Source organism: Puntigrus tetrazona, chromosome 8 (genome assembly GCF_018831695.1).
Source record: "Puntigrus tetrazona isolate hp1 chromosome 8, ASM1883169v1, whole genome shotgun sequence".
NCBI lineage: Eukaryota > Metazoa > Chordata > Actinopteri > Cypriniformes > Cyprinidae > Puntigrus > Puntigrus tetrazona.
In genome coordinates, this window is record NC_056706.1 from 18,947,240 (window position 1) to 18,968,195 (window position 20,956).

At 37.9% G+C, this 20,956-nt stretch overlaps 1 protein-coding gene across 2 annotated transcripts in view; it reads right to left on the reverse strand.

Annotated features, from left to right (window-relative positions):
* Positions 1-1,001: 1,001 nt before the first annotated feature.
* Positions 1,002-20,956, reverse strand: part of slc15a4 (solute carrier family 15 member 4) — a 46,443-nt gene continuing 26,488 nt past the window's right edge. For both annotated transcript variants that reach the window (XM_043246928.1, XM_043246926.1), the window contains 2 exons: positions 16,600-16,758; positions 1,002-3,207 (listed from right to left, as the gene is read on the reverse strand). In XM_043246928.1, the coding sequence (XP_043102863.1) occupies positions 3,056-3,207; positions 16,600-16,758 (311 nt within the window). In that variant the 3' untranslated portion in view covers positions 1,002-3,055. The remainder of the gene's footprint in view (positions 3,208-16,599; positions 16,759-20,956) is intronic.

Sequence of the window (20,956 nt, forward strand, 5' to 3'; positions counted from 1 at the left end):
ACCGTCTTCTGAATGTGTGAAGTAACACCTTTTCACTTAATGAGAGTCCCACCATCTTCAACATGTCTAACATTGATTCTGGATTAACATTTTACACTGGAAAAAGTAACTGTCTCACAACTCTGACAGCAATTAAATGACGTCAAAGCTGTAATGTGACTGGTTATCAAGGCGTAGGCTACATGACTGTTACACTTTCTCCAGCAGTAGAGCATGGAGTTTGGCATCTCCCCATAAAAAGAACATCTCTAATATAAATATGCCAGAATAAGTAACAGGGCTGCAGATTTAACTAAAATTGCACTGTCACTCAGAAGAGTGCTAGCTAGTTTGCAGCCAACCGCTGGATTGCAATATTCCATTAATATGGTAATCACATTTCCCATAAATTAAAGTATAAGGACTGCTTTAGGATTGATTACAGACACAGTGTGATAACGGATAACCCATAGTTCACACAACAGAAACCCGATTTATTTGCAGTTTACATTACGTCACAATCAAATGAGAAACTACTCTTTAGAGGTAAAAGCTGAACACTGTAAGCACGCAACTATCAAAACAGGGTTCATGTTAGACAAATCCAAACCTGATTTAACATATCAGCCTTTCTTATGTGAAAACTGACCTCAGACAGGTTAACAGACTCACATAACGCATCCATAATTCATAGACTGCTTATACCTTAAGCTCTTCTGCTTTTTTAAATAGAGCACAGCACTGTAAAAACGTGGAGGTGGTAGAAATATATAGGCTGTGTCAACAATCTGACTCAGAGCGAGAGGAAGAAAAGGAGCTGTGGAGTTCAAACAGTTCGCTGACGGTCACACTCTTAGGAAACGACTCCTCAGTCTAGATACGCTTGGCTGAAGAGCGACGATGTTCTGATTTCATGCTCATCTGATGAAATCGGACAGATGCAATTGAATGTGAGAGATCACAAGGTAGGAATATGCGAGAGCTGTAATAAATAGGAGACTCATTTTTTTAGACACAAACACTCGAGTTCAAATGCACTTTATTGGACAACAACAAAAAGAAGAAACCGTTTCATTTTAAACACAAACAAAAGCATGGAAAAAAAATAATCACAATGCATGTTTCCACTGCACAAACTCAAAATGCATTTTACTGTTTGAGAGAAAACAGTAACATTATACAATTAAAAAAAAAAAGCTTTAAATCAGCATTTGAATATGCCCAGTTAAAACAAATGATGCCCTTTCCTCGTACTGTGTCTTTTAATAATTCACCATTTTGATCAGATTCAACCTGCTCTTCTGTCAATACTGTCGATACAATCGCATTCAAAGGGATTCTGATCGCAACCTAACGTAAATGTTTGAGGACGGTGCATCAGTTGCGAGAGTCGTGTGAAACAACTCCGGTATCGAAGGCACAAGGTGTAACTGCTGAAAAAGTGCGACGCAAACCACAGGAACTACCTGTGTATTAAAACATAAAAAGTACCAGCAAAAAAGCATGGCGGGAGTGTTGTTACTATTTCGTTATTTTTGTGGTCGAAGCAAAGACAGAGGACTTAGTTAATTAGCTGGCAAAACAGAAGCAAAGAGTGGCTACGCAAGATTTGCGTGAAAATGACATCAAGCCAGGCGCCCTTTTACAGCATGATGGCATTATGAAGCTGAGGTATACATTTTTATGGGATGTATCGTAAGCCTGCATGTACAATTCATGATTCTGTATATTAAATTATAAAGATGTTGCTATTTTTCAATAGAGATTAGTGCAAATGTAATCTCACTACACAACCTCATTCGGATGAAAATCTGAGCTTGAGGTTCGCTGCTCATCAGAAAGCCTTATACAAATCTAAAAAGGTCATGAATCATTACAAACAAGACGCAGGTGCTTCCGGAGGAAACGCTATTCATTTGCATTTGCGGAGATAGTCCTGCAGTAAAGACGTCAGCTTCATGATATCAGCACTCCTTGTGCAAATTCCTCATTTCTGAGATGATACACTCATATCACAACCATGATAAAGAGCGATGGACTGCTTAGCCTTACCACTTATGATCAAAATCGTTAAAAACAAACTAATAGCAACCTAATGCCTGATAAAATATCTAAAAGTGAGAAACACTTATAATGCCACAGGTTTAGTACCAAATTACAAATTTAATCAAACTGTTAAGGACATAATTATGAATGTGATCCTTATCAATAATAATGAGTCTTTTGCACTGCAGTCTTTAACCAACTACTTCACTGATGTCTGATGATATGAAAATTCTGTATGCAATTTATTATTTGTTGGCTACCATCTGAAATGAGTAGCCAACCACATTTGCCCTTTTAGACATCAGCCAATTAGCATCAACGGCATAAAAAAAACATCCAATTAGTATTTATTACACTTTAACAGCAGATTTAGCAAATGTACACAATACAGTGCAAATAGTGCCTGAATTAGAGGAGAAATGTGTTTAAAAAATAATCTTTTTAATAATGTTTAAAAAGTATTGTTAAAAATATGTTTAAAGGTATACCATAAAAACATGCACAGAGGGACAATTTTAAATAAACCTGAACAAGAGTATCGTCTTACCCTGTCGAGCATAAACTATCAAAATAAAAGTTTCAATAAATATTAAATTTTAAACCAACGATCAATCGTACAAGCCATCATAAACAATTTAAAAGCCACTTTCATTTTTAGGAGTAAGTGAATTTGTAAATCACGTTGACATAGTCAAAACAGCAAAAATCTCAAAATGTTGCCCAAAGCATACACTACAACAAACACACATTTTATAATCTGGTTCACTGAGTGGATAAACCTCATTTCCAACCATTTCATATGAAAATTTTGTAGGTAACAATTGGGGTAATTTTTTGTTCTCTTTTCTTTTTTAAATTGTCTCGTGTAGATAAAATAGCAAGAGAACAGCCAGTTCCAGTAAACACAGGGGGCTTCAAGTCAAATACTTCAAAAGTAAAATTTTCGAAACACTATGAGGCTTAAAGTCTGGCACATGATTTGGTGGCTGAGTAATGAAAGTGAACGTACGGCTGGTGAGGAGGATGGGGGTCATGAGTTGGTCAGAGACGCCCTGTGGCTCCCTGCTTTGGGCTTCTGCTTGTCATACTTCACAGACACAATGAGGAAGACAAGGAGTGTGACTCCCTGAATGGCAGCCAGGAGGAAGAAGTAGTAATTCAGTGTGCACTCGTTGATGTTACCTACAGAGAGAGAGAGAGAGAGAGAGAAAGAAACAAAAAAGCTCACTTTGATGTGAATTTCGCAATACCGAAATTTCAGTAGCGGATAACAACCTCAGACACAGATCACGCAACCTCTGTATACAGGTTGAAACAGAATTCTAGTATCATTTCTTCAGGAGCACATTTTTTGATTTTGATTTAAAGTTAACAAACCAAACAACAAAAACAAACCAAGGTGATATTTAATATAAGAGGGCATTTGTGAAATTGTGAAATTACCCACTTTTTGACGTGTTTGCGCCGCACAAACTAGAAACGATTTTAGTTCCAAGAACTAAATGAAGTCCTATTTCAGAGTACAGTCTAAAAATGATTAGTGACAAGTGTACGCTGATGGGCTACTCACCCATTGTGATTTAAAACACAGTGGAAACATACGGTGTATGTGTCAGCCTCAACTAAAGCAGGGCGAAAGGCCTTATATTTAATATATTGCATTTACATATAAAGGATATACAACAACCGTATCCTTTACTTTGAAACTATTCAAGCAATCATTGTTTTTTTCTGAAAAAAGGTAAAGCAATACTTCTTAACATCCTTCCGTTGCTCACTTGATCAGTGGAGAGATATCTGATTAATTCTAAAGGCGTGTGTACAGGTAGATGAAGAGAAACTGAACATCTGTGTGTACATGCTGCATTCATATGTCAAAAGAAAGCAAAAAGCATATGTTTGTGCTTGTTGGATCCCCGAAGGCAACAGAGCGAACAGGCAATCTGCTGCCTTCATACTACCCTACAGCGGCAAAGAGCTTTAACTGATAGCATGTCTGTCCGCACTGCTTGTAAGCATCCATTGCAACCTGAGAGCCCATCTGACTCTGGTTTATTCAAGCAAAACCTAAACAAGCATTCCTTCTCCATCCAATCTCTCTTTCATTTCCCATCTCCATATAATGCTTGAGAGCAGATAGAGGGTTTACATCAATACTTACAGGGGAACCATAAACAAAAAGCCACATCTTCAGAGGATGAAGGAAGAGCCTGTAATTCACCATCTCGGGAGCTTAAGTGAAGCACACTCGCTCTGATTCTGCTGGCATTACAAACTCTGAGCCCTCGGCCCTGAACTAACTCTCCTGTTGTTTAAGCCTCTGTCTGCTCAGGCCATTACAGTCCTGTGTGACGACTGTGTGTAGCATTAAATTCAACCCTCTACTTACATTAAATTCAGTACACAAACACAGAATTGGTTTAGAAATGTTTCTTGCATTATGAACCATAAATCTAAACCTCTCTCTCTCTCTCTCTCTCTCACTCTCTCTGGGCTGAGGAAAAAGCTGCTTAACACTTCTGATCTGTTCAGAAGAGGTGGTCAAACCTCCAGGGTTGAAGGACCATCAAAGAGGAACTCTTAATAAGTAGTTCAGCGAAGGGACTGTCGAGTCTCGAGAGTGTTTCAGCCTGGCTAAAGCAGGGCCCTGTAGCACTGCTTAGCATTACCTATTACAACGTCTACAAACGTATATCTGTATGAATTTATTAGCATTTAAATAGATGCATTCACATGTCCACATCTTGCTCAAATCGGATCACTGATTAAGGTATTACACTTTGAAGAGGCTTCTACCTCAGTTTGAAGATGTCATTAGATGGAGAAAAAAGATTCTGCATCTTTCGTAGCTACCAAGTGGAGAGAAGAAAGATGAAAAAGTCTGACCCCCAGCTGAACCTTTGAAAAACATCATGAGCAATTCCAAGAAATATAATTATCTACGGCCTCAAAGAAGACATCTCAAGCAGTTCTTCTCTTCTGCCAGATGAGAAGTCTGAACACACAAAAGCAATCATTCATTACAGTATAAAGCTGCAATGCATTCCCATCGCAAACATGTACAAATGAATATCCAGAAGGCTGCTATTATGTACAGAACAAGGCCTAAAAGATTTCAGAAGCTCACAGTGGTCCTATCAACCAAAGCAAATTGTTGAGTACTGTGCAAACTGTAATATAGAGGTGTCCAATTTTTCTTCTGGAAGGCCACATTTTAGCAGACTAGATCCACTACACCTGCTTGGAGGTTTCTTCCAATCCTTAAGACTGGGATTAGCAATAATAGGTGTGTTTAGTTGGGGTTGGAACTGAGTTCTGCAGGGAGTAAGACTTCCTGTACATCTGCTTACGTCCTCTGTGTAACTTTTTTTTTATTTGAAAAGTCCACTGGGTGGTAATAAATGAGTGTTCAGTTTTTCTATTTAAAATACCATTTGCACTACACCTAAACCTACTTGATGGATCTGTCCTCGACCACCACCAGCATGCAGTATGGTTGGACACCACACGACCAAAACATGCATGTTAAATGATCATTTATGCAGATACAACCATAGTGTATATATATATATATATATATATATATATATATATATATATATATATATATATATATATATATATATATATATATATATATATATATATATGTTATGTGACACATATGGAGCTTTAATCAACTGTGTATGAAAACTATTATAAGTGCTTGCTCGCTTGTTAATTTCTGTTGGAAACTGCAGTGATGCGTAGTTATGAAGTATTTCCTGTCTTGTGTAAAAATTCAAAGCTTCAAACCTGATGAAACTGTGCACCACACCAGTCTTGACTTCCATAGAGGACCTCGAGAAGGAAGTAAAGAGAAGTTACAACAGTGGACCAGTGGCCTGGGATATTTTTGTTTAGGGACACTTACATTTTACATTCACGTTGAGTTGGTTCCCACCTCCTTTCTGTATATACAAAAGTCTTGAAGTCTTATTTAGGTGCATCATTTAACACCAAAGTGTCAGTCATGGCCTTAAGATGACTTAATATTAAGTAAAAAGTTTTGCACAGGTTGAATCCAAACAGACTCTATCCCATCACTGTCTCATTCTCCAATTATTTCCTTTTTCTTCTTCACTGTCTCCATCCAATAAAAGTGGCAAGCCACGTTATGGCTACAGGAACCTCTTGATCAATTTCTCTGCCGCTTTAATATACTCTGTTACAGCAGTCTCTCCCCAATGACAACAAGTGTTACAAGCAGGTGGACAGTTTGACTGAGAAAGCAATAGAGCTTGAGATCTTGCTGCCCTCCAGCAAGGAGAAACAAATGCCCCTGTCTGCAAAAAATGCTGCATTTACAATACCCACATGCCAGAGTAGAGCTAACAGCAATCCAACAATCAATACCCTCAAACGGTCCCATTTCATGCCACAGGCTACTCCAACTTGTGCAAATAAATAGAGTAAAATATGGCCTGCTATTGTTTTGAGTTTGTTTCCCTCATCCATAGTGTTGTGGTGCGTTGGCGGGTGATGTGGCTGTTCTTCCTATGCTTCTGGGAGATGACATGATTTAACAGCAGTGCTTGGCAGGATGTGGAGGTGCTGGTCGCCTCCCTGAAAGGCAAGGCCATAAAGAATACTCAGTCAAAGGACAGAGTGGGAGATATATCACGGCGACATGCTCTGCGAAGATTGCTTGCACTTCCCTCAGGAAAGTGGCAGCTGTCGCAGATTTGGCGCCGTTTGGGCAGTAATGGAAAAATAAACATTACTGGAGCACAACTGCATGTTCCTGATGTGCATCTCAAACAGGAAAAACAGTAAGCAATGAAAGAATGAGCAAAATTTGTAGGACACAAAATGTAGAATTTGCACTAAGAAGAAGGAGTTAAAGCCCCAATGAAATCAAAATGAAAGTTTTTGGGTATTATTATCAATATCTTATTGATAGATGCTGACAAACACTTTGACAGCATACAGCCTCTGCATGATTATGGTGATGAAGTATAAACGTGATCACTATTTTTAGTTATATAATGAATTAAAAGTTCTAAGACTTTCATATTGAATATAGGGGGTGATCTATTAAGATCAGGCAGTCAAATGCAGTTTCACCAAGCTCAACAGCTTCGTCCCAAACAAAATGCTATTGGCTATTTTTTTTAAAAAGTGGGCAGGGCTGCTCAATATGTTCCACCCTTTCCTCATGTTTAAGCTGAAATTACGTCACCCCATAGAATAATGCTGAGTGATTCAAGGTACTTCAGGGGACCAATGAACGATGATCATCACCAACATCTTGTCAGTTTTCATAAAAATCTATCTCATACATCTTACTCTATGCAAAAAAGGACATTAGATCACGCCTGTATAATTCACAATATATGCACAATTATTTAATTTAATAATTTAATAAGAAAAGTCTGCCGACTTATTTTAGAATAATCGCTTAGAGGGCATAACTTTGACTGGTATTTATGAATTTTCCACTACACTGTAGTTCTCATAAGCAGTTTTCTCTCCATCGTTACAGTCCACATGCTCTCATTTCATGTTACATTGCACATTCAGCCTTATATGGCAGCTACACAAAGATAACAGCAGGCACCTGGAAGTCTCACTCCACAAGGGCCGACAACTGTATTCGTCTTGCCACGGGCCCTCTGCAGTCCATCATCTAATGATTTTATTAACCTTTCCTTGGCATGTAGTCCCGTATGACACATATGATGCTCTTTCTGTTCATTTAACAAATATCTGTATTTATCTCTTGCGCTTCAAAAGGGTATACCTGTCATATGTGATGGCTTATCTGGGGTAATTGGAGAAGCTGGAGAATTAAGGATGAAGGAATAAAGGGGGATATACGAAAATTAATCTGGCCGACACTGCGAGAATGTGGCAGCTACATTAAGCGGCTCACGTGTCACCAGGCCTAGCCAGTCTCCAGTCTTTCAAATTAATTGACTGAGTCCTTTTATCCACTTTAAAAGAGTGGCGGAAGCAGGGAAATTCGAGAGGAATGTCAGAGGAGGAAAAGTATGAGGAGACAGATGCACAATCAAAGAATAAGTACAAAAAAAAAAAAAGTAAAGAAAGAAAGTTAGCAGACACACGCTGTAGAAAACCATGTACATGGGCAATCTTACTCTGCTTAACAACATGTAAGGTCATGTAAAACTATGCTTTATAGGCAAGTAAAAGCACACCGAGATTTTTTCTCTGGATGAAAGCAAATTTGACTGAAAAATAAACCATGGCTGCTTTCAAACAGTTCAACACTTCCTATATGTCTGTTTAACACACAGGGCTTAGAGTATAGTCTGCATTAGTGCCTTCCCAATTTTTCTGGAAGTATTTTCCCCTACATTTTGTTTTGTTTTGTTTTGTTTGGTTTTTTAAGCTTGCATTGCAGAATTATAATCCATAGACCAAACCATCCAGCGTAGAGGTGAGTCACAACACATTACAATTTTTGAAAATAATAATAATGATAATAATAATTAAAAAAAAAGTGTAACTTACAGAGACTTTTAACTTAAAGCTCAAGTTTAGATTGATATGTTGGTGAATATTTGATGATCGTGTTAGCATAAACAACTTACATTCACTCTTTACAGTTGACTTATTTTTATGTTTTTGTACACTTATTTTTGGATCCAAAGGCTGTCCTCTTTCAGAAGATTGTAATAATGTCTCGACCATATAACAGTGCTAGCGAAGATTGCTGGAATAACTCAATGGCAGGGAATGTTGGAAAATCTTGTCAATGGCCACAAAAGAGTTAAAAAAGAAATTGAAATAATGTGGTCTGATATCATCAACCAAAGCATATAACAATGATTGCTTACCTCATAGCTCACATCTCTGTCTTTTTCTATGTTCTAAATAAAAATCAGTTCCTCTATGAACAGGATTTTTACTTCTTTTACTGCACTGTTGCACTCTGTTGGTTTACCAAAGATAGTCCTGCCCCAAACTAAGCAAAATAAGCAATATTTTGATAGAGTGAACATATTGACTCCATTCACAGAAACTAACTTATATTCGCACAAATTACACACCTCAGTGTCCATATCCATTTCACCGCACCCATTTCTCAATGTGGTTTCTATTTTAAACAATGAAAGCACTATTACTTTCTATTGTCCAGCACAGATTGGCCAGCACACACAGACAGACACGCACCGCACTTGACCTGAGAGTTCAGGGAGTGTCTGCCATGCTTCCTCGCTTCTGCTGAATAATACATACTGCACAAGTAAAACAATGTGCTCAGCAGGGAAGCCATAAGCTTTGAGGAGGAAGTGTGTCTGCTGATCAATACTCTCCAAACACATTGCTATACAGCGGCTGAGGGGACAGATATTGGTTTAATTAACACTCAGGCAAGGTTAGAGACAAGAGGAAAGGAAAGAAGTCATTAGAATTTGTGATTTTAACTTTCTAGTTTTAGAAACTAAGTGATTTTAACTCTTTAAAGTTTTTAAATGGACAGTTAGCCCAAACATTAACACTCCCGACATTCACATTACTCTAACTTTCTAAAGCTTCACGTTCCACACAATGTCCAAACAGAATGAACATTAAAATATGCTAACATATTTTAAATGAATTCTCATCCGTGTGGACAGAAGGAGGAACTACCACACAGATCATAAATCATATATTAGTGCAAATAGCAAACATATTCATAAGTCCATAAAGTCATTTTTTGTCACAGTGATGGAAGTGTTGGTTAGCTTTCTTGTGGTTTGTCTTAATTTATTTCTCAATGCTTTTGCTGGCCACTCACTCCTCATTAAAAGACACAACAGGCTGCCAAACACTCACAGAGTTTCCAATTACGTCCACAAAAGACAAAACAAGAGCTGCCCATAAAAGACATTAACTGGCCTCATAAATGTTTGGCAGACTAAGAGAGAATGTGGAGATTGAAAAAGTACAGTTTGATTTATATAAGTGGAATGACAGAAAGAGACACCGGTGAAGAAATAGAAAACAGGACACTTAAAATTGAATTTACATTTTCACTTTCAATTGATTGGCCTTTTTAAATGCAGAACCTGATTTAAAAAAAAGTTTTATTTCACAATATTGTTTAAAAATAACAGTTTCTAATAAAATATGCTTTAAATACCATTTAATTCTGTGATGGCAAAGTAGCCATTCTCTTATATGTGCGTCTTATGCGGGGAGACAGACAGAGGTCAGAGCAAATGTCTTTGCTTTCAACACACGGAAATGCGCACTAACAAATAAGCATGATGTGCACATCACAACCTCTTGGCACTATCTGTGTGTGCCAATCCCAACAACAATATTTCAGCGTTACTCGTCCTGATGCCTTGACGGCTTTCCTACAGGAGATTACACGAGTCAGCACACAAGAGTTCAATGCCATTTGTCAGGGTCTGCAAATGCAGAGATGTCCATATTTTATGACTCTCTTGTCTGGGGGGATTTCTGTAAGCAGCAGTGTCAAAACCAAGAATAAATGGCACCTGTGTGAATGTAAACAAAACAAAACAGCACCGCTGTCCAAGCTGAAACACGAATCCTGCAATATAAATGAGATTTGCATGTATTTAAAGAGGTACTGAGTATCTAAAATAATAACTACAACAGTGTGTTTACATGGATAATACTATTTTTTAAAAAAGGTCACGTACATGCGTCACGTGCGCATTTGCACATGTATCACGGTTTCTAGAAAACTGTTTTCAACCTTGAAAATAAAATGCTTCTTGAGCCAATCAGTACATTAGCATGATTTCTAAAGGATCATGCGACACTGAAGGCTGAAGGCTATTAAAAATTCAGCTTCGCTATCACAGAACTAAATTGAATTTTAAAACATGTTTAATAACAAAACAGTTAATTCAAATTGTAATAATATCTAAAATAATACAGTTTCCAAATAAATAAATGCAGCCTCTGTGAGCAAATTAGACTTCTTTCAAGAACATTTAAAAAAATCTTTATATACATAACTTTTGAACGATAGTTTATGTATCCATCAGACCTTGTTAAATGACTTGAGGCAAGGTACAGAACAAAGCTGACACAAACACGTTTCACTAACATCTCCTTGTTCCCGCTCGTATTCCTTTGTCTGCACTCTTTTGAAAGACACCTTTCTTTCCTTTTGTCATATTCATCGAACTCACCCTCTCTTTTCCTGAGACTCTCGGCCTCGATTAAAACACTGACATTTCTGTAAGTGGCAGATACAGATTCTAGACCAGGAAGAGAGGGTCACGTCTGCGGGCCCTCTGGTTCTTTGCATGTTTTTAAGCTGACCTGAGATCAGACAGACTCGCATGTCAAGTCTCACCCTGTAGGAAAAAAAGAAAACCAGAGGAGATCCCTGAGAGTCCAGAGTAGAGATTTGAAAGAATTCATTTTTCCAATACCGTGAGGCAAAGACGAGCCTGGTGACACCTGCAGTCCCGCAGATAAAATAAAGGATGAAGGGAAAATGTCTCTGAAAATATTTATCAAAGCCTACATCACACATTGGTAAAAAAGTAATAAAACTTCTGGGAAGTAGAGCAAGAGGTTTGTTAAAAAAGTTTGTTGTAAAGAGCACTACATCTTACCCAGCAGCAACTTTTCACTGTCAATAGCATTTCAGTTGTCACAGTTTTCTTAAACCTCATCGCCAGAGCCCTATCTTTAGTTTTCTAAAAGATTTTTAATTACTTATCATCTTATGGGTTTTTTTAGCGATTCAGATAGGGCAAATATCTCCTTGTTTATTACACAGGTAGGAGTGTTTGTTTTCTAGATGGGAGTTACAGAATGTCATATGCTGTGATTAAGTTTATAAAAATAATCATTTTTAATAAAGTATATATATATATATATATATATATATATATATATATATTTTAATAGTGTACTACTGACATTAAAATAGTTCTGTGATTTGCATCACTTTAAATTAATGTTATATTACATTTTTTCGTCAGATGCCATCCATATTGACAGATTCGGTAAAATAGCAGTTCAAGTTAGTCAAAAACACACGAGAAGCAGCACTGTGATAAAAGAATATCAGATATCACAGACATTTCCATTCGATTGGGATTAGATTTCTCAGAGGACCATTAAGTTTGCTGAAAAACAGAAATTTGCTCTGAGAAAAACACAGACTCGGCTGATTCGGATGAGATTAATAACAAAGTACATATGGGAAACAAAATTAGATTCTTAGAGCAAAGTACAAAAACTACACTGTTTTCAAAATGAATAGGTGGATGAACGACTAGTTGATTGATCAAGCTCATTCAATAGATCACCCCAAAAAAGAAAATTCTGTTATCATTTATTCTCTTCCAAGTTGTTCCCAACCTGCATACATTGTTTCTTCTGCTCAAAAGCACAAAAGAAGACATTTTGATGAAGTTTGGTAACCCAACAGTTGATTTTTCCTAGCTTTTCCCCCAATATGGAAGTCAGTGGGGTTCAACGTGCTTTTGATTTTTTTGTGAAACGGAAGAAAGTCACTTTTCTGGAACAACTCGAGGGTGAGCAAATGATGACAGAATTTACATTTTTGGGTGAGCTACTGTATAGCACGTCTTCTATAACTATGCTGGTTTCAAGTTCACTTGCCCCAGATTAGGTTTCTTAGGGGAACTTTACATAAGATGCAAAAACAACACAATAGGACAGAATTCTGTGGTCTTCAGACATGTCTTTAAAAGTAATCTCAACCTGACATTTTAAAATGTTCTACTGCATACACAAAGAAAACCGCATAAGTTGTGATGCATGAAAAATGCATGAATTAAAAAAAATAAAATAAAAAACATTTTTGAGAAAGCTTTATCATGCAAACTGTCTTAACGGCTACAACTTTGTCAGCAAGACATGTAAAATAGAGAAAAAAAGGAAAAAATTTCTTTGATAAAACGGATTGAAAAGTGTCTGTCTCTGCCTTTAGCGTGCCAAAAGCAGCACAGGATTAGCATGGATGTACGACACATTTCAGATTTACACCTGCTAGCCCATGGGGACCACAGAAGCTCAGCAGTGATCAGAACGATAAGTGATCCCGAGCTATAGCCGATAGCCCTGTGGGCCGACTGCCTCCAGTGTTATCCAGCATTATCTCCAAGTGCTGTAGGATTTGAACAGTATGACAGTATATCGAAGTCACCCTCGCATGCAACCTGAGAGGTAGGTTTGATCTGCTAAATGGTATACTGGGAGGACGCTCAAATTTGTGAAAATAAGTGTTAGAGAGTGTGTTACAGAGCTGAATGCTGGGTAATCAGGCCCTCCAGCTAGTGATTAATACCTGGGCGTCTGATCCCATAAAAGTTGGAGTCTGTATATGCATCCGCAGGCGCGCCACAGGCTTGGATAGCGCCTGTGTGTACATACACTTTGAAAGTTCTCTACTCAACACTGCATAATTCACTCTCTCTCTTCGTTTCCTGCCGAGTCCAACACCACAGGAAACACTGAGAGAGAACAGTAATGGAGTAACCAGCAGAGATAAAGAATAACATTATGTAGCTGGCCAAAAATAAAAAAAAAACAAAAACAAAAAAAACACAACAACATGAAACCCAGACCGATCTTTCCTGTTGTTCAGACACAAAGTCAACTTGGGCGTCTAATACAGATTTCATAAGTGTCTGATAGCCTGCAGGTGTCTCTTCTTCATCACTTGGAGAAAGCAGAAATATGAAAGTTATAAAAATGTGCAGGTTTAAATCTGACTTGTATCCTTATCCCATACACATTCACAGCTTTACATCACTTCTAGTCCTCCCTTAATTATTAAGTAGCAAAAAGAGAAGAATAGTAGTCATATATAGTAAATGATATATCCTGTGTTGCTCAAATGGACATTGCAGGTTTGAGTCTGGCTGCATCTTATTCCCGTTCGGTTTCTACTCCTCCTCATCATTTCTTGTCCTCCCTACTATCACTACCGGCTACAAAAAAGTAGCCACTACTAGCGGCGACAAAAACCTACTTTGTTGTTGGATCATGTAGTTTGGAACAAAAAATTTGGCTTGAACACACCAAAAAGACAGGCACTGGCCAACTAGGCTGTGCACCAGCATGAGAAGAAATCACTTTGCCCACCAGCAGGTATCAACGGTCTGTGTTCATCATACTGAAACGAAAACTAGGACCGAAGATATATGAACCGTAAACAAAGCAGCACATTCCTAATATTTTGAATATGAATCATGTTGAACACTTTCCTTATTACCATATTACTATTAGTTGTCAACATATACTGCCATGGTATATATCTAATGGTATATCTAATGATATTTGCCATTTTTTAATTATTGGTATCACCTATTAATATTTTCTGTTTGCCCGTTATGTGAGAATCAGGTCTTTTATTTTGAAAATGCTGAGACCGCCAGCATCTCCCATTTTTCATCTTCATTAGTTTACCGTATCGTTTTAACATTTCTGACCAATAGAAGAAAGCAAATGGTATAAAATGGTTGTAGTGTATTCTCCTTCTTGCCCACTTGTTCTCCAAGCTGAACACCCAATCAGAGTGATCTCTCTCAGCAACTGCCCAGAGTTGATTCAGGATGCTCAACGATGTGGAACACACAGCTTATAGATGTTCAATCAATAATAGACTTGATGGCCGACACTAAAATTTGAAATTTAAATCAGCAAAAAAAGTGGAATAGTAATGCGTTACAATTTATATTTAAGCATGCGGTGTTAATACGGACACTGCAGGTTTGAGTTTGACTGTTCCTTCAGAGTCAATTCTGTTTATTCAACTTCATATTTCCTGTCCTCTCTCTTTTATCACTAAACATGGAGAGAGAAAAAAAAACAATGTGTCATATAATTCATATTAAGTCCCACTCTAATACCGCAATGCTTCTTGCCAAACAAAGAGAGTAAAGAGGGACATATTTAAAGTACATGCACTCTCACGGCTGCCATTAACAGAAATGCCTCACACCTGTCTTGGTGTGGTGTATTAATGGGTGCTGAAGTACTTTGTGCGTAAACTGTTCATTTGCCTCAGATACGCAGAATGGGTGGGAGTACATCTGGACCATTGAGCTGTCATTGCGATGGAAATCACATCCATCTACTGTCTCCTTTGTGCTATTCATCGTCCCGGCCGCGACAGATTTACAAACCGATTCTGGTGTAGGCCTGACATGACCATCAATTAGCATAGCATTCATAACACCAGACCTGGCACTCAGGTATGGCTTTCTTTCCTGCCACTTCAAAAGTTAACTTTACTCCAGACAACATGAAACTGCCTTTGACAACACATGTAACAGAAAGTGACATATTTATAAGAGAAACAGACTATTCAGCAGAAAATGTAGGACAGGACTTGATTTACTTCATCCGGATTTGACAGAATACCGAAAAGTGGGTGGGGGTGAAATATAGGCTGTGATATTATTGGATGATATTGCCTTTAGGATAAACAAGTTACTACGCATTGATTAAAGTTTATGAAATTAACTAATTTTTCTACAAAATAATAACATGCGTTGATGACTGATGCACAGCAGGTCTATAAACATTTATTTAAGAAATCAAGGGTCCATTTTAATTTAATCTCCTCGCATGATAAAAAGTATCTGGTTTTAAAATCAATTTGACAATGGAAACTGGTCTAATATAAAAAAAAAACTTAAATAGCACTATGGCTGACTAAGCTATATTTTAAGTTAATAATGTGAATGTCACTGTACATCACAATAACTGTCTACAGTTGTTTAAGTGCAATAAAGACGGCGTTCTGTAAAGAGCGATGTCTGCAAAGCTTGCATTTGTGTCTGATAGATCTCTTCTATCTGACTTTTCTACACATGTCATCAATCATTAAAAAGGCCAAGAAAACATGGCACTTTTTATAGGGAAGGATACACACAGAGACATACACAGCGGCCGAATGGGCAATCACCTCTTGGGTTTAGTTAGAGATGACTGCACTCAAGCCTCTATACGTGCACACACACATAAAACACACATCATCCATCAAGCACATGTGCTCACCTCGTCACTTCATCTCTGACACAACCCGAGAACTGAAAGGTACGACCTCTCTTCCTCTTGGCATAATTACAATTCATCACATTTAAACAGAATGCTGATCAGGGAGCATCTTTCATTATCGATTTCATTCATCAAGATGGAACATACAAGTCATTGATTTTCAGGATATTTGTGCTAAGTTGTGTTCCTTTGACACCCAAGCTGCGGAAATAGGACTTGTTTATACTGAGCTCAATATATATTTTTATCCCCTCTGACCCTTACACGAACTATTCTGCATTTTACATTTTCATTAAGCCATAATTAAGTATGCTCATCAAGCCCCTTTTCTAACAAGTTCCCTTAGTGCATCTAATTTTAGGTTTTTTCACAATCATTATGGGGACATTTGGTCCTTTCAATGCAAGCAAAACCTGACCCACACACACTTGCATTTATATTCATGCACACACTTACATTCAAAAACTAGGTGAGCTACATCTGTTTCATCCCAGACCTTATGCTATTCACATATCTTATTCTACCTTCAAATGCTCTCTCTCACACAAGTCTTACCAAAGTCTTTATGTGAAGACATCCAGCCGATGATTCTGAGAGAGACGAATGCAAGTAGCCCAGATCCCACAAAAGAGCCGATGCCGGAGAAGAAGAAGAACAGGCCCATTATAGCGCTCTGCATGGAGCGAGGGGCTGCAGAGTAGGCAAACTCCAGACCTAGAAACGCAAGAAGATGCAGAAATCAATGATGAAAGTCTGATGTTTGATTCAGAAGCATGATCAGAACCTCAAAAGCATCCAAGGCACTCTACGCTACACATGAACACAAAACTATAATCTTGTGGAAAAGATCATGGTTAATAAAAAAAAAAAAATGACACAAGCACCTCATGATTCATTTATAACAGGGTCACTGCATTCGACTGCAGACAAGGACACTGAGGGATTCACTATGAACGAATTGGAATAAAAGTGGTGTTTATTTGAATAACCTTTCTATACAGGTGTATCAACCAGCATTAACAAGCATCTTTTGCATAGAAAGTAATATTTAGCAAATAGTCACTGACTTAAGCTTGATGCAGCACCATTACCAGGACTGCCACTTATCTCATGTTTAAAATATAGTTAACTCTTCCCTCACCAATGTTTTCACATAAATTTCACAGCCTTCAATTTTATGTATCAAATTATATATCAAAATAAATAACTATTTTATTCTATCCTTATCTGTTCATGTTTTATTACTTGAATCAGTAAATTATGTTTATTTTTAATGTAGTTTTAAAAAAAAATAAATAAAAATTTTAAATACGTTTTCTAAATGTAACAATTTTTTTAAATGTATGTAAATTTGTCAGTTCGTGAATAATTTAAATTTTTGCATTTTGCGTTTGAATGAATAAACTGATAAGTGATTTAAAAATTCTGATCATTAGAATTTTTAGGTGGCATTCCTAGTTCACTATGCATTGTTAAAATCCCTATATATAATAGTCTATACCCTATATAAGTAGCAACAGACAAAACAGGAATTAAATCGTTATAACACTTCCGGGGGTGAATATGTATGTGTGTGTGTGTGTGTGTGTGTGTGTTCATACATCTGCAGCACTCAGCTGAAGGTCTGAGTGACTCAGAAACACCTACTCAACTGCCAAAATCAGCACATGTCCTTAAATATTTACTGAAAGAGACAGGGAAAGAAAAACAGGGATAAAATGTAGTATAAGGTGGATGCTGAGTGGGGAAAAGAAAAGATGAAGTACTTCAGAAAAAATACAGGATGTAGAAAGGACGCAGAAGAAGAGAAAGAAAAGATCAAATCTCTTTTTAACCCTGAGTGGTGGCTGCCTGCTGGCTGACATTGATAATTTCATGGCGCCTCAAACTTGTCATTTTTAAAATTATGGCTTGTGGGCACAACTGTCAGACTCGTTTACTGAGCCTGGTTAGGCCATGAATCTTCTCTGATAGATGGATGGATAGAGAAAGAGAGAGAGAAACTGAGAGAGAGAGAGAGAGAGAGAGAGAGAGAGAAAGAAACAGAGAGAGAGAGAGAGAGAGAGAGAGAGAGAGTGAGCACAAGGGTAAAACAGCTAAAAAGAAGAGGGAGGTAACTCCACCAAACGGAGCAAAAGAGATCATCTAATCCCGTCCCACAATCCCACGCTCACGCTCCTCTGAAACAAACGCACATTAGGAGATGTGGAGGCAGGAGGGGCGGAGAGAAAAAGAGATGCGAAAGAGAGATGAAGGAACTCGACTGCTATATTACAGTGTTTATAGCTGTCTGCAGGCATGGCTGACCTTTTCTAAGTGCTGTTTGTGTCATGGAGACTGTGTCTGCATCCTTAGACGACAACGATCAGATGCTAGGGAAGCCCAGGGCTCAAGAAACACTATTAAAACAACAGCAACTGTTCAAAATCAGTGAAGACTGAGAAAATGTCATGAGCTGTGTTTTTCTAAATTCATTGGATTTCTACTGTATTATTTGGTCACTTACTGTACATACATATACAGTTACGATGCAAAAGTTTCGGCAAAATTGCTGTTTGATCTATTTGAAATTTTCTTCTAAAATAAGAATCTTTCCTAGGCTACTGTTTATGATCAGTTATTTCATTTTAATGATAAGGAAAAAAAATCTATTAACTGTCATTAAAGTGAAGATTACTGAACCTACACATGAGCCTGATAAAAATGTTCATTTTAGAAGAATATTTAAAACCGCACTTCTCCATCTAAACTCTTCTTATGTCAATCTAAATCTGATGTGAAGGATTCCTAATCCCTAAAGCTCTGTGATTAACAAACATCAGTGGCAGAAACTGCCATTAAATGTCTTTGAATACAAGTCTCTTATGCTAATGAAAGCTGCCTTTATTTAGTCAAAAATACAGTAAAAGCAGTAACATTATTTACTTTTTAATATCTTTTAAATGATAAAAATAGCCTTGACCTTTGCAAGTTTCCTCTTTGGTTTGTACTATTTTCTTTTTTTGCTACCTACAAAATAATAATAATAATAATACTGCTTCAATCCGGAGGTCAAAGAAGCTTGAGTCAAGCAAAGTGATGAAGGCCAGAGTTTATTGGATTGACTAATAAATGAACCTCAATTAAAAAGCCTTGCTCTGCTTTGGTTAAGCGGCAGAGTGAAAGTAAGGGTCAAGACAGGAAAAAAGGAAATCCATAAGGTGTCTCAATGTCGTGAGCATGGCAACAAGAGTCTAATGACAGGACCGTTCATAATATCACGCAAGAAGAAAAATAAAATATAAAACTTGACCTTTTCTAACTTCAGAGCTGAATTATTCAAAACCAAGAAAAGAAGTTTAACTTGAAATATTCTGCTTTCATTTTTCCCCTCGCAGAGTCAGGCAGTGGGCGATTTTTCTTTCTCTGAAAAAACATTAGCCTTTAACATTTTCAGAGAGAACGATATATAATTAAAATTCCCAGTAGAGAAAAAAAAAAAAAAAAGAATCGGGTTTTAGGTCTGTCCCCTCAACTGCAGTCCACACACATTTCCTGCAGGTAGTGTGTGTGTGTGTGTGTGCGCGTGCGAGTGTGTCTCTACAAAAATGTGAAAAATCAGAATCAACTTGGCTTCCGCTGTCATCCGACAGCCCACGACAAAGCGAGCTGGCAGTGGACTCCATTAAAAAGGATTTATTCAAACAGAATAGGGCCAGAGGAGGGAACTTTCCAGAGACATTTGTCACATTTCTTGTCATCCAATTTCCTGGAGCTTCCCCAGGGGTAAGGATGGAGCATTGAGGCTTTATTTTAAGGGTCCTCAGTGCTATCAGGAGGCATTTGCATTTCATGGGAGGGCTGGGACACCGGAGACCTGGGGTGAGATGGAGAGAGCTGACTAGGAAAAGTGTGTCAGCACATCGCCGCACAGACGTGAAGTTATCGGAGACAAACCTGTGTTTAGCTGCTGTTGCAGTCACATTAAATCTTAGTCTGGTTGCCCGAAGGAGTTTTTTCTCCCCAAAAAAGCTGGAGCCAAGATATTTTGTTTCGTAACTGACGAATAAATGTCCTACAGCTGAGCTTCTAGATAAACTTGCGAATTAGCATGCTGGCGTCCTTCTTAGAATAGATGAAATTTTCTTTTGAGATACCTTCGTAAAATGCACGTGACAGAATCATACATGCAACTAGAAAGCGCTACGTGACGGATTTTCGTAGAATGATTCGCAATGCGTCAAACAATCTCTAGCCGTGGCCATCTTTCCAATCATGCTCAGATGTAAAAGGATTATTCAAGAAAATGAGAAAGCAAAATTTATCTTCATTTCAGCGGGTGACATGCTATTCAGCGTCTTTAATCTTAATATTTTTGATGCAGTCCTCGCACCTCTCCAATTTCTCTATCATTTCACAGCTGTCTGTGATCAGGAAGCGGCGGGCTGCCTCTTGTATTGATTCTCATAGCTTGATGGCTCTCTTCAGGTTTAAAAAGCGCCTGTGCAGATAGCGTCTTATAGCTTTTCCACAATACTCGAACCCCTGGAGACGTGATGGAGGAGCGGAAGATTACACTTAGCCTTCCCCATCTCCCCATTCTGCTGGAAATTCAATCAGAGGCCGCTACGTCCACCTCGGACATATTATTCCACCGGCGCTGCGCCTCTTTTCTTTCAATTTTTCCGGGTCTGCAGATAAAAAATGAAATGAAGATGTTAACTGTTCGGGACAGCCACTATCCCCACAAGAAAGTAGAAGAAAGAGAAAGGGAAAACAAAAGATGTCGCTTGTTACTTTTGGAGTGGGCTGCTGTGTTAACAAAAAGAGGGCAAATGCTGCTGTTTAACTTTGTGTGCCAGGATGTTTCTGGTTGAAAAATCATATACATGGGATGTGCACATTGAGCAGAAAAAAAAAGAGTCTCAAAGGG